This window comes from Mauremys reevesii, linkage group 25, assembly GCF_016161935.1.
Source record: "Mauremys reevesii isolate NIE-2019 linkage group 25, ASM1616193v1, whole genome shotgun sequence".
NCBI classification, from domain to species: Eukaryota; Metazoa; Chordata; order Testudines; family Geoemydidae; genus Mauremys; species Mauremys reevesii.
The window spans coordinates 11002618-11017162 of NC_052647.1; the positions used below are offsets into that span (position 1 = coordinate 11002618).

General features: G+C 56.6%; 1 protein-coding gene across 11 annotated transcripts in view; it reads right to left on the reverse strand.

Annotated features, from left to right (window-relative positions):
• The window catches only part of CACNA1A (calcium voltage-gated channel subunit alpha1 A), a 161245-nt gene that overhangs the window by 44919 nt on the left and 101781 nt on the right, over positions 1-14545 (reverse strand). For 10 of the 11 annotated variants that reach the window (XM_039513834.1, XM_039513833.1, XM_039513832.1 and 7 more), the window contains 8 exons: positions 14355-14454; positions 13714-13874; positions 12226-12366; positions 11500-11701; positions 10385-10549; positions 9502-9612; positions 7883-7966; positions 300-416 (listed from right to left, as the gene is read on the reverse strand). In XM_039513834.1, the coding sequence (XP_039369768.1) occupies positions 300-416; positions 7883-7966; positions 9502-9612; positions 10385-10549; positions 11500-11701; positions 12226-12366; positions 13714-13874; positions 14355-14454 (1081 nt within the window). The remainder of the gene's footprint in view (positions 1-299; positions 417-7882; positions 7967-9501; positions 9613-10384; positions 10550-11499; positions 11702-12225; positions 12367-13713; positions 13875-14354; positions 14455-14545) is intronic. The other variant, XM_039513839.1, reaches the window with a different exon arrangement.

Sequence of the window (14545 nt, forward strand, 5' to 3'; positions counted from 1 at the left end):
AGATAGATAGATGGGTGGATGGGGATGGATAGATAGATAGATAGAGATGTGTATGGGGATGGACAGATGGAAGGGTGTGTATGCGATGGCTGGATAGACAGAGTACAAGTGGATGGATGGGTTTCTATGGGGATAGACAGAGGGGTCTGTATGGGGACAAACGGACAGATGTGGAATCAATACATCTTCAGAGCCAAGGGTCCCGCCCGCATACGCTAAACCTTGGGCAGTCACGATGGGTCGGTCATTGAGTGAGTCAGTCGCTGGGTTCCTGGCCCCCTGGCCCAGCCCCCAGTCACCTTAAAGGACTGGACGAAGGTCCACAGCAGGATGCGGATGGTGTAGCCCTGACGCAGGAGCTTGATGAGGCGGGCAGCACGGAAGAGCCGCAGGAAGCTCAGGTTGATGAAGTTGTTCTGCGGGGATGACAGGAAGGAGAGGTGAGCGCTACCCGTGGGCGCAAGAGGGGAGAGCCCCACCCCCAGGGGAGACTGCCCTGGGCGTGTGCCCGAATCCACGCAGCACCGCAGGGGAACAACCCAGGGAAACATCAACTCAACGCACATGATTAACCCACCAACTCACAACTAAAACGAAATACACGGAGAACTCAAGAAAGTATTAACAAAATAATAACAACACCATCAATTGTGATCATTATTAGCAATGAATAGCAACTGTTTATAACAACCAATACTACTAATTATTATTATTCACAATGCCATTAATTAATAACTAATGATAAATAGCAGCAATGCATAATATTAACAAATAATAGATAATAAATGATTATAATACATAACGCTATTACTAATTGTTATAAGATAAATAAATGATAATGCATATTATTAAACCAATGATATAACCAATAATACCACTGATAAATACTAAATGATATTGCAATGCATATTAATAAATAATAGTAATATAACACATAATACTATTAATATAAACAATACCAACTCATGATAATTATAATACACAATAAATAAATATAACGATTATAATGCATTGGATGCTATTAAGAATAAAATGAATGTTAATGAATTAATAGTGTTGTTAATAATTTAATACAAATAAATGATAAATAATATTAATACAAATAATGATACTCAACCGTGACAATGAATGATCACACTATTAACAAATCCCAGCATGGAAGCCACCCAACAATCTCCACCCACCAGCCATCCCTGAAAAAGGGGAAACGAATATAAAGGAAACTAACAAGCCGGGCTCATCCAATTGGGAACTCAATGGTTATTCGTCAATATCAGGGTTATATATTGTTAACTATCTCAACAACCAAATGCACTGATATTTTCTGACACAAGCAGGTAGAGCATTGTGGGGTCACATCACACATGTACTATGCACACACAACCAGAGAGAATGAAAGCAGGACAAGTGCCGGGAGATGGGGAGTCCGGGATGGGAAGGTATCTGGGGACACAGATCACATGTGATGACTGGGATCTCAAATGCATCTGTCTCTGTGCACCCAACAGCCACGCTGGGATGCTCCCTGGAATAACTTCTTGAGGCTGGCGGGGGGGGGGGGGGGGAGGCACAGCCTGCAGGCACGGACAATTCAGGGGGGTTTTGCTCCAAGGGATGGGGAGGGGACGGCCAAGAGGCCGGGAAGCTCCACGCGTCCTGTTGGTTTCACGAAGATGCATTTTGGACCCCTCTCCACGCAGGAGGGGACGGCATGTGGCTGCTGGGACCGGGCTGAGCAGTGCAAAGTGTGGGAGGCTCTGGAGTTCCCACAGGGCACTGGCTGCTGGAGTTGGGCAATTCTGCCTGGCGCTTGGGCTGGAGGTCAGTTAATCGGCGGCACAGGCTGTGTGATGCAGCTCCTAGGTTAACCCTTGAGGTCCCCCCGCCTTTTCTAAGAGACAAACTCGCTCCTGGCATGTAGCCTCTGCTCCGGCTCGGCTCTGGGGTCTGTTTGGCAGATCCATTGCAGACCCAGAGTCAGCTGTGAAGTTCTGACCTCGAGCCCAAGGACTCCCCTTCCCTCTGCCAATCAATGCACAAGTCAGAAGTGGGGCTGGGATCCCAGCTCCTCAGGCACAGCCCAGCACTCGCCCAGGACCCAGGGTTCTAAGCCCACCCTGGAAATTAAAGGACTTGGCTCCTACATCCATTGCTATGTTTCCAGCCTCCCGCAGCCTGGATCAGTCTGATCCCTTCTCTCCACATCCAGAGGGCGGGAGGGACAAATGGAGCAGTGGGGCTGTACTGGGTGACCCCCTGGCTTCAGTGGAAGGTGAAGGTACTCAGACACACGGGGCGTACAGGGCTCTTGCCTTGGTGCTCCCTAATGGGGAATTCTCCCCAGCGGCCAAGAGCACAGCTGGACAGCCTCCTCCCGCTGCCTGTGGGAAGCCCTGCCGGGCAAGAAGAAACCCCTGTGTTTCCAGGGAGCAGCTGTGTAGCTGCACAACACTCACCACGGGACTCGTGCAACTGCACAGCAGACATCACAAGACGTATGTGGCCACACAACACGCACCATGGGACTCGTGTACAGACGCACAACACATGCCACGGGACTCTTGTGTAATCTCATGACCCAGGCCGTGTGATCCTTGTGCAACAGCCAAACGTGCCAGAAAAAGCTTGTGCAGTCGCACAATGCGAGCCACAAGACTTGTGCTGCCACACAACATGCACCACCAGGGCTCTGTACCCAACACATCCCATGTGACTCTTACAATGGCACAGAACAGGCCACGTGACTCATACACAACATAGCCCAGAGCCCCTTGTGTAGTTACACAATGCACAGCAGGGAACTCCTGTGTAGTTAACACAGGTCCAAGGACCTGGCTGTACAATTACACAACAGATTGGAGCTGTTGTGTAACTACACAATATACATTACAGGCCAATGCACCAACCCATGGTTCCCAGCGTGTGGGCACTTCTCTCCAGTCCCGCCCTGCACGGACATGGGGAGGTCTGCCTGCTCCCTGCCCCACAGAAGCTGCCCTGGCGTGTTCCCAGAAGCAGTGAGCCACCCCTCCAAGGAGTGAGTGTAACCTACGGACTCCAGGGGGGAGCATGCGGCAGCACCCTCTGGGGGCAATGGCAGCAGCACCGATTTATCAGCCTCCCAAACCGACTGAGAAATCGAACAGCGAGGCTCATGCGGGAGCACGGCACAAAAAGGCCCCCACCTCTGCAGAGAGAGAGAGAGAAACGGGGTGGGGGGAATGGAGAAGGGAGGGGATCTTCCGTCGTCCCACCCAGGAAGCTCTTCCAATAGTCTCAGCTCCTTTCCACCCTCCTCTCTGCCCCCTTCTCCCCTCTCTTGGATCTTATGTCTGAGTGAAACGACAGGGTCCCTCCCCTCAGCCCTTGCCCCCTACGCCGCCTGGGTAATCCCAGAGGACGCAGAGCTGTTGACCCGGTTTCCAGCTTGCCCCAGACACTCCCCTCTGGTCGGGCTCAGTCCAGCTCCTGCTGGGATGAGGGGTGGGGTCAGTGTCATGCATGGCAAAGGTGGCAGCCCCTTGCGGTAGCCTCGCCATGGAGAGAGCACTCCCCTCTTGCCGCTAGAGGGCACTGCCAAGGGGGCAGGGGGGTGTTGGAGGAGTGTGAGGCTTGCCCGGCTGTTGGCAGGGAACCCGCCAAGGGCAAACTCAGCCCTCTAGGGCCCTGGGGAGGGGAGAGTGGTGGGGAGGAACAGCAGCAGGGCACAGGGGGAGGGAGAGCATGTGCTAGTGTTAGGGTGGGGTGTGGAGGCGGGGGAGGGAAGCAGGCAGTGTGTGCGCGCATGGATCTGCGTGTGAATGTGTGTGAGGTGCGTGTGCAGGCAGTGGGGATGGGGGGAATAAGTGTGTGTGTGGGGGGGGTGCACGCCTGGGGGAAGTGTCCACGTGTGACACATGTGTGTATAGGAGGCCATTTCCATGTGCACATGTGGGGCCCAGACAGGCATAGGCCCTTCTTTGCTCCTTCCTGGTTTCCATCCCCCCTGCCCATCCTGCACTGCCTCTCAACCAACAGCGATGGGGGGAGCAGTCCCTGCAGCTGTCAGCTGACTTGCCTCTTGGTTCCTTCTTCCCTCCAGTGTGCTCGTGACCCCAGCCCCCAACCCTCAGAGGGTCAGAGCCGCGTCCCTGAGAGTCCTCAGCTAGCTGTAGATCTGAGCCGATACCGTGTGCAGACAGAGGGAGAGGTGAGACGCCTGCTGCATAACCTGGGGACCTGCTCTCCTCACTCTGTGCACCCACTGGGATCTCCCCAGGATCCCTCTATGTGGAGATCCACCCGTCCACCTGGGGCCTATCCCTTGGTCTACCCACATCTCTACCTAATGATCTCGCCGTCTACCTGAGAGTCCGGCCAACCCTTTCTCAGGAGATCAACCCCTGGATCTGGGGGATCTCTCGCCCTCCGACTCAGCGCCATCCCCCAGTTTGTGACACACCGTATCGCTCAGCCTCCACTAGGCCCTTTGAACAGAAAGGCAAGTACAGAGGCTTTTTCTTTTTCGCTACTTTGTTTCAAAGATCCGTCCATCTGGAGGAAAGAAGGAAGGAAGGAAGGAAGGAAGGAAGGAAGAGAGAAAAGACAGCAGGCTCGCCAGCTAGCTGCAGGCACTTCCCAGCGCAGTAACTCATGCAATGCAGAGATGAGAGAGTGCTCTTCGATAATGCATTTAGGCTTCAGAAAGATATTCAACCAACCAGATTCTAGATGTAGATGTTGAGATGAATAGGAGGAGAGGAGTTGGGGGCAGAGGGAGAAATTTGAGGGGGTTGTTTAGTGTCACAGGTTGATTGGCAACCAGCGTAATACACGGAGATGGAGCGACAGATTGAGGACGGGGTGTTTTGTCGTGGGGGTGGGGGTGGGAGGCGGGGGACGTTCAGAAATATTAGTTGGCATGGATACACAGACCGATTCAGAGATGGACACATGGATTTTTCATAGTGCATTTTGATTGGATGACATTTTCAGAGGGCGTCGCCCCAAAATAGCACAGTATAAAGAGACAGCATGGAAAGAAGATAAGACAAGAGAGACAGTCATTGTAGAGAGCACACAGAGGCAGGAGACTCCCGACCCACCCGCACAGGGCAGCGCCAGCACCCAACCCCACTCCCCTGCCTGCCGAGGGAGCGAAGGGCGTGGGGTCTCCCCGGCGCTTGGGACCGTGCCCTCCGGCGCAGACCCAAGCATCCAGCCTCCATGGCTTTGCCACCTCAGGCTGAGGTCTTCATCCTCGCGGCTCCTCCCTCCCCCGACCCTGGGAGATGGGTCAGGAAACTGAGGCACAGAGAGGGGAAGAGATGCCCCCAAGATCAGACAGCAAGTCAGTGGCAAAGCTGGATGAGAACCCAGGAGTCCTAGTTTCCAGCCCTGTCCTCTTTTCTGGGGCTAGCAGCCCTATCCACACAGTTGCACTGGGCCAGAGGGTCTCCAGAGGCCTGCAGGTTCTTGGTTATTTCTGAAGGAAGGGCCCGCATGCCATGTTCCCGTCCCCCCCAGCCCTCCAGAGTTTGCACTGCCGCAGAGCTCTCCTGCCAGCTCAGGTCCATTGCGTTTACATGGTACAGGCCATCGAGGGCAAGAGCAGGATGAGACGGTCGTGCAAGGGGCCAGCCCCTGACACAGGCATCACCAGTGGCACGCAATGGCTTGGCAGGGCGAGGAGGGGCCTTCGAAAGGGATTTGTGTGCTAGGCTGGATTGGCAAAGGTCCACCCACCAGCAAACCCCACTCCTTGCTGCCAGGGCCTGGCCCCTCGTTCTGCCTGCCTCTGGGATCCCACTGGATCTGCCAGCCCCCTCCTATCCCCAGACCCACAGACCAGGAGAACCCAAACCTCACAAGTGCCAGGAAGCAAAGACCCCATTTTGGCAGAGACGCGCGCTAGGGCAGGCTACGTGGCGTCTGAATGTGGGTGGGCAGACAGGTGTGTGAGACGCCAAGGGGCGTGACTTACACTCCTTTTGCACACCCACTGACTAGTGTGTCTTGCACACTCAGGGGGTTGGAAGGCAGCTCTCAGAAGGTAGTAAGACCATTTAAAGCAGTTTCACTGAGATCAGGATCTGGGTCTCTGTCACCAGGGGATCCCGGGAGGGATAGGCCTTGCCTGGGAGCAGAGTTGGGACACCCGAGTTCTATCCCCAGCCCTGGGGGTGTGGCCTAGTGCTTACAGCAGGAAGGAAGAGAGGTTTAGGACACCTGGGTTCTCAGCCTCTGGGTGGGAGGGAGCGTGTCCTAGTGATTACAGGAGGAGACTGGGAGGGAGGTCTTCTGGGTACTATTCCCAGCTCTGCCACTGGCTCCCTCTGTGACCTTGGGTGACTCACTGCCCTGAGCTGTGCCTCAGTTTCCCCATCTGTAAAATGAGGGATAATAATACTGACCCCATCCTGGAGGATTAATTAACACTGGGGGAACGGCTCTCCAGGCGCTAGTTGGTGGCAGAGACCTGCTAGATCATTCGGTTCGTCTCCTCAACCCACTCAGGGCTGCTTCCCGCAGTTCTATACCCGGGCTAGTGCCAGCTGGATCAGAGGCATTGCCCTGCCCATCTCCTGTACCCGGCTGCCACCCGCCCCCTACACCACACTGAAGTGCAGACTCCTCTCAAGTTTGCCCAAGGTATTTTCTCCACTACGTTCACTCCACGAACAGGATGATCCCCCGTCACCCCGGGAGAGGTCCCTTGCCCTGAGTTTGGGCTGGCTGAGTTCTCTCCAGGTGGGATGTGAACTCTGCCTTGGTGGCTACCAAGGCGCGAGGGCCTGAGCAGGAGGCTTTCTGCAGAGGGCGATGGCCCAGTTCAAATCCAACTGTCAGTCACATGCCTAGCGCTGCGTGCGCGCCCCTGTATGTGTGTATCTGGGGCTGTTCCCCTGCTTCCTAGGGAATGTCCCAGGGCTGCTTTCGGTTTTCTCTGTCCCCAGTTTCCAGGGGCCAGGCTCTGCTCTCAGTTTCACCTGTGTAAATTCGGCATCACTCCAATGAACACTGAAAAGTGACTCTGGATTTACACCAGCATACTAACCCCCAGTGGAGTGACTCCGGATTTACACCGGCATACCTACCCCCACTGGAGTGACTCCGGATTTACACCGGCATACCTACCCCCAGTGGAGTGACTCTGGATTTATGCTGGCATGCTCACCCCCAGTGGAGTGACTCCGGATTTACACCGGCATGCTGACCCCCAGTGGAGTGACTCTGGATTTACGCCGGCATGCTCACCCCCAGTGGAGTGACTCCGGATTTACGCCGGCATGCTCACCCCCAGTGGAGTGACTCCGGATTTACGCCGGCATGCTCACCCCCAGTGGAGTGACTCCGGATTTACACTGACATACCTACCCCCAGTGGAGTGACTCTGGATTTACACTGGCATACCTACCCCCAGTGGAGTGACTCTGGATTTACACTGGCATACCTACCCCCAGTGGAGTGACTCTGGATTTACACCGGCATGCCCACCCCCAGTGGAGTGACTTGAGATATGGCATGTGAGATCAGAACCTGGCCCTCAATGAATCCATTTTAGGTGGGCAGGAACGCCCAGCTGGGTTTGGTTTTGACTCCATCTGCCTTGGCTTGGTCCCTCAGCACTTGGGGTTGTCCCCAGAACAAGAATTCTTGGGCCTCCTCAAATAGAAACTGCATGGCTCTCTGCTCCCCATGGCGGCTATCTGGGATGACACCAAATATGGCTCCAACCCAGCTGTCTCCCTTGCCCGGCATCTGTCCTTCCTTGGGGCCAGGCACAATGGGGTGAAAGCCCATCCTGCAGTTCTGTCCCGCTCCCTGCAGCGTCCCCCTCTGGCGAACGTCCCCCTCTGCTTAAGCTAAGGCCATAAGAGAGGAGGCGGTGTTTCGAACTTACCCCAAACTCTGTCACTAAGATGTCTGTGATGCTACCCAGAACTGTGACAAAATCAAAGATATTCCAGGCATCACGGAAATAATTCTATAAAGAAAAACAAAAACAAAGGACGAAAAGGAACAGCAACACAGCAGCAAACATTCAACGACATTCATGACGGAAGCAACAGCAACGAGAACAGAGAGTCACCCCCCCGACCCCAGCCCCATCTCCTCCCTGCCCCCAGTGCCCTGACCCCGGGAGAGCGAGGCCCAGGTTACCTTTTCGGTGAGCTCCAATGGATCTGGCAGGCAAGAGGGGAGGGGGTCGAAAGGGTTAATTTAAAGGAGCGGTGGGGGTATTTCTTGGCACCTTGAAATTATCCTGGGGTGGCTGGTGTGACCGGGGCCTGATGCTGATCTCAGTTACCCGTGGGAATGACGATGGTGCAAAGACTGGTGTTACACTGCTGTGTCATTGGTGTAAGGGCCAGACCAAAACTCCACTGATATCAGTGGGAACCTCTCCACTGATTTCAAGGGGCTCTGGATCAGGACCCACCTATGAGCAGAATCAAGCCCAGGTTCTCTGGCCCCCGGTATCAATCAGCTAAACCCAGGGGGACGCCCCCTCCCCCTCCAAAACTTTGGAAAAGTGCCCCCACCCTAGGCCCAATCAGAATGGACAGTTAGATGGACACTTAAAATGAAAGAATAAAACACACAGGAGCAGAATATGTTACTGTTGCTGGGATCTTCCCGGCCAAGGGACAGAAACACGTCCTTGGCTGGATTCCCCGAGCCGGAGAAGAAATCGCAGCCCTCTCCCACCCCGCCAGAGCCACCAGTTCCCGAGGTGTCCACAGCTCTGTGGAGCAAGCCCCCAATGGAGAAATGAACCCAGCACAGCAAACACAAGGAATTATGAGAAAACAGCCCCGTTAAAATAAGGGAATGGGGCAGGATCAAAAATCAGCCACATTGTCTGGGGGAGATTCATTCTCTCTTTTTTCCTTTCTCCATCTATCAGCATCTGCTCTCCCTGCCAGGCCAGCCTGTGCTGCTCCTCCAATCCAGCCTCTTAGCCTCCCTGAGCGCCCCTCACTCCTGGCTCCTGCCTGAACGGAAGCCCAGATCCCTCTGTGCGGGATGGAGTCAGTTCCTTGCCCCGAGCACCTGCACCAGTGGTGGGAACCTCAAACCCCCAGGGATCTTCAGTGAGCCATGGATGGAGATTGGACTCCTTCATGTCCCCTGCGGAGACGAGGCTAATGGACCTTACTAGTGGGACATTTCTCCTGCAGCCCCTCTTTATTTTGCTCCCCGTAATCCTCATTATAGTTCCCTGAACCACGCAGAACAACCTTCCCCCTTCCCCGAGCTGGGGTCACCTTACGAAGTGCTTGGAGATGCCTTCAACAATCCCTTCTTAGTTGCCAGTTGGTAAGGTGTTCTGACGCTCACCCACAGGACGTGTGGGGGAGGAGTGCCAAATCCCCATCTGGCAAAGGGGGGAGGGCGAGGCACTGGGTTGGAAGAACAGGTGGGGAACCCCCTCCTGCTGGAGGAGGCGGGTTCTGTCTTTTATTTCCATGGTAACACCCCGTGCTCCCTAGTGGAATTGGCTGTGGAGACACTTACCAGCACTCCAAAGGCCATGATCTTCAGCAGACACTCCAGGGAAAATAATGAAGTGAAGACGTGGTTGAACATCTTTAGCACGTCCTCATAAGCAGTGGAGGCCTTGTCGAACTAAAGGCAAGAGAAGAGAGCAAAAAATCAGCCCCACGGGAGGGGCCAGGACCCCAGGCCACAGATCAGCCCCACGGGAGGGGCCAGATCCCCAGGCCACAGATCGGCCCCACGGGAGGGGCCAGATCCCCAGGCCACAGATCAGCCCCACAGGAGGGGCCAGATCCCCAGGCCACAGATCGGCCCCACGGGAGGGGCCAGATCCCCAGGCCACAGATCAGCCCCACAAGAGGGGCCAGATCCCCAGGGCACAGATCAGCCCCACGGGAGGGGCCAGATCCCCAGGCCACAGATCAGCCCCACGGGAGGGGCCAGATCCCCAGACCACAGATCGGCCCCACGGGAGGGGCCAGATCCCCAGGCCACAGATCAGCCTCACGGGAGGGGCCAGATCCCCAGGCCACAGATCAGCCCCACGGGAGGAGCCAGGACCCCAGGCCACAGATCAGCCCCACGAGAGGGGCCAGATCCCCAGGCCACAGATCAGCCCCACGGGAGGGGCCAGATCCCCAGGCCACAGATCAGCCCCACGGGAGGAGCCAGGACCCCAGGCCACAGATCAGCCCCACGGGAGGAGCCAGGACCCCAGGCCACAGATCAGCCCCACGGGAGGGGCCAGATCCCCAGGCCACAGATCGGCCCCACGGGATCGGGGGGATGGGGGACATGCCAGCTACGCAGGAGGGGCCCGTGACTGCTCTGCCAGGCATGGTACAGCCGGCATCTCATCCCCCGGTCAATGCTGCCCCAGCCCCGCAAGGGGGTCGCTCACCTTCATCATCAAGACAATGGTGTTGAGGGCGATCATGGCCATGACGGTGTACTCGAAGGGCGGCGACACCACGACCTGCCACATGCGGTACTGAAAGCTCTGCTTGTTCTGAGGCATGTGCCGGGTCAGGGGCTTGGCGCTGATGGCGAAGTCGATGCAGGCTCTCTGCGGAGAGGACAGACACAGCCGCTGGGGCGGGAGGCGAGGGAGGGGCTCACGGCCACCAGCGTCGGGGGGCGGGGGGGGATACAGGGGCAGCCCAGGCCAAGAGACCCCACGCGCGAAGGACGGCCCGACCAGCTGCCCTGCTCGAATGCGTCTCCGCCCCCTTCGTGGCGGGTCAGAGGACGCTCTCTGGCCTGGGTGAAGGGGGAGATCAGTGCAGATCATCGTAACGGGACCGGCGTAAATCATCATTTCTCCCACTAAGTGAATGGAGATTTTCACCAGCTGGCGACATGACCCTATGCACTGGTCATCGTGGGGGCCATCCCAGCTCTCTCAACTCCAGCCCCCCCGGTTCTTCAGGCCACCTGAAAGCTCAGCAGCCCCTGGTTTCCTGTGGCCCCTTAGGGAAGCTCCTGGCAAATCACTGGCCTTTCTCCGGTGCCCCCATGCCCTGATTCACAGATGCTACGGCCAGAAGGGACCCTGCTGTGACCTTCCTAACACGGGCTACCCCTGTGCAGCTGCTGCTGTTCTCTCTCCCCTCCGCTCACTGACAATCTCTAGCACCAGAAGCAGGAGCCAGACCTGTCCCACCAGGCCAACTGAACTGGGAAACTGAGGCATGGAGAGGGGAAGAGACTTGCCCAGGGTCACCCAGAGAACTGGGAACAGAGCTTGCTCACTAATGAGCTTGCAGGGGGCAATGGGGAGCTCTCCCGAGCGGCTCAGTGGTGTCGTCTGGCCTTGAGCTCTTCCAGGGAGCACATCGGCACCGGGGGAACAGCCTGAATTCCTTCCTGCATGACAGTCCCAGGCCCTGCAGCAGCTGCTCCAGGGCATGCCAGGGTGCTAACGGCGAAACACATGGCGGCCGGGGCGTGGCCGCTGGGCGCTACGCTGTGGGGGGCAGGGACAGAGCGGCGTGGACCCCCCGACTCGGGCTGCACCTCGTTCTTCTCCAGGCTGTATTCCTCCATCATCTTATCCCCCTGCTCCTGGAACGTGATGATGATCAAGGCCACGAAAATGTTCACAAAGAAAAATGGGAAGACCACGAAGTAGACGACGTAGAAGATGGACATCTCCATACGATAGCCGGGGCTGGGGCCCTGGTTCTCATACGTGGCGTCCACCGAGTGCTTGAGGACTCTGCAGTGGGGAAGGAAGGAAGGTGGAAGGGGAGGGAAGAAAGAGAGAGAAAAACAGCTGCAAGGAGTCATCAGTTCAGGCCCAATGGAAATTCCCGTCCCCAGCTAGGCTCATGCTGTGCTAATACCCTGGTCATATGGTTGAGGAACATGCAGCCTAGAGGGTGCAAGGGCCAGATCTTCATCGGGTGTAACTCAGCACAGCTTCAATGAAGCTACGCATCTACCCCAGCTAAGGAGTTGGCCCTACGAGGGGCTACCATTCTCCCCATTTTACAGAGGGGGAAACTGAGGCACAGAGTGGGGACGTGACATGCTCAGGGTCACCCAGCAGGCCAGTAGAACCCAGGTCTGCTGAGTCACACTCTGGTGCTCTAGTCATTGCGTCTGACTGCTCCAGGCTGAACCAGCCACGTTCAGCTGTGATCTAAGTGAGGCTTCGCCCCGGATCTCAGTGAGGAAAGGGTTAGCCCGAGCCCTCTCCTGCCCACGCTGGCCCGTCCCGTCCCTGCGGCAGCTCCTTACTGTGGCCAGCCTTCCCCCGTGGACACGGTGAAGAGCGTCAGGAGAGCCCACAGCACGTTGTCGTAGTGGAACTCGTATTTCTTCCACTCTCGCTTCTGGGCTTTCACTTCGTTGTCCTTCTCGTAGACCAGGTACTCGCCCCTGGGGACGAACAGACACCGTCAGCTGGCCAGCCAGGAGGGCTGCGGCACAGCACTGGGCACCCAAGGCCAGCTCCTGATCGCACGGGCTTGGGGGCAGATCCTGAGCGACCCTGGCTTCACGCTGGCTAGGGGGCTCCATTCTGCTCCTGTTGGTGCTGGCTGCACGTTTGTGTAATGCCACCGCAGCCACTGCTGATCACCCCCGTCAGCGAGTAGGGACCCGTGGGCTCAGCTCTCCACCGCGCCTGAACAGAGCTCGGGGGCAGTGGGGTGTGGGAGGGTGGACAGGGACCGATCACAGCGGCCTGATCCCCAGCCACCTGGTCCAGAGTAACTGAACCTGCAGATCACTGGTACCAGGTCTTAAAAGGCACAGGGGCCCTCGCCCCACCACGCCCCCTTCCCTTCCCTCCCCTATGTCAACTGGGCCGGAGGGAACTCTGCAAGGGCCCTCGCCGGCTGTTTTCAGATCACTCTGTACGTCTCATAAGCCACCTCACTGACTTTAGGGACTGATTCTGATGTAATTTTCTCCAGTGTCAATAAGCGTCACTTTACTGAATCCTGGAAGCTACCCCAGAGCGAGAGGAGAATCAGGCCGCTAGAGTCAGAACTGCTGACCCATCTGGGGCCTCTCGCCCCGATGTAAATCACAAATAGCCCCACTGATGTCAATGGAGCAACACCAATTCACACCATCGAAGGATCTGGCCCCACTGACTCCACTGCAGCTGTGGCCAATTTACACCAGCTGGGATTCTGACCCCACTGACTCCAATGGAGCAATGTCAGTTTACACCAGCTGGGGATCTGACCCCATTGACTCCAGCAGGGCGATGCTGATTTACACCAGGTGGGGAGTTACCCGGGTGTCACACTGGCGTATGTGAGAGAAGTCGGCCATTGTCATTTCTACCCTGTTCCTTACACACCCGCTGTGAATCTCTGCCTGGCTCCACCTACCGAGAGCCACGGGGCAAAGAAATCTGCCAAGAGGGACATGATAACAGTAAGTGGGTGGCAGCGACTCTAAGGGGGCGTAGGAACGAGCCGGGCTATAAATCAGGAGTGACTCCACTGAAATCAACGCCATTGTGCCAGTGCAAACTCAACGCTAAGTGAGCAGAGGGTGAGGTCCAGGCACCGCCTTTGCACTGGCTGCCACCTTTGTGTAGCTAGGCTACCCTCCAAGCGAGCACGGGAGCTTTGCACTGCGCCCCGGAGGCCAAACGGGAAAAGTGACGCCGCCTGCTGAGAAGTTGCTGGGGAATCGGAAGCACGAGGAGCCCAGGGACGGGTTGGGCCATGGCCAGGTGCTGAGAGACAGAGGAAGGTGGCTCCGTACCTACAGTCCTTCTCAAACTCCTTGGACTCATCCGTGCAGTAGAAGAACTTGCCCTTGAAGAGCTGGACGGCCACCACGGCGAAGATGAACATGAAGAGCATGTAGACGATGAGGATGTTGAGGACGTTTTTGAGAGAGTTCACCACGCAGTCGAAGACAGCCTGGAACGGACAGGGGGCCCTGTCAGGACTGCAGCGTCCAGACTAAACATGCTCCGCCCTCCTGGCCCCATCTCCACATAGCCAAAAAAACACCCCTTTCCCAAGCATGGCGCTCTCCAGTCAGGTCCACCTGGGCCTTCAGGAACTGGCTGCCTATTTTTGAGGGGTTGAATCCCCAGAGATTAGCCTCACTGAGGTCACAGACCAAGGCCATGCCAGAGCTGGGGACAGAATCCAGGAGTCCTGGTCCTCAGGTCCCCTGCTCTACCCCCCGAGACACCCCAGAATCAAGAACAGAACCCAGGAGTTCTGACTCTGCACTAACAACTAGAGGCCACTCCTTCCCATAGCTGGGAATAGACTCCAATCTCCTGTCTCCCAGCCCCCTTTTCTGACCCCCCACCTGATCCTGCAAACCCCGGCCACTCCTCTCAGGCAGCCACAACTCCTTTATGTGCCTTCAACTGCCCCTGCACCTACCTTGAGCTTTGGCAATCGCTTGATAGTTTTCAGGGGCCTGAGGACGCGGAGGACACGCAATGATTTGATGGTGTTAATGTCCTTCCCTTTGCTGCTGCCTCTGTAGAGACACGTTGGGTGGGGGTGGGAGAACGGGGAGAGAGAGAGGCCATGAGGCCCAGGCCCCTTGCGCCATTCTAGACACAGGGTTC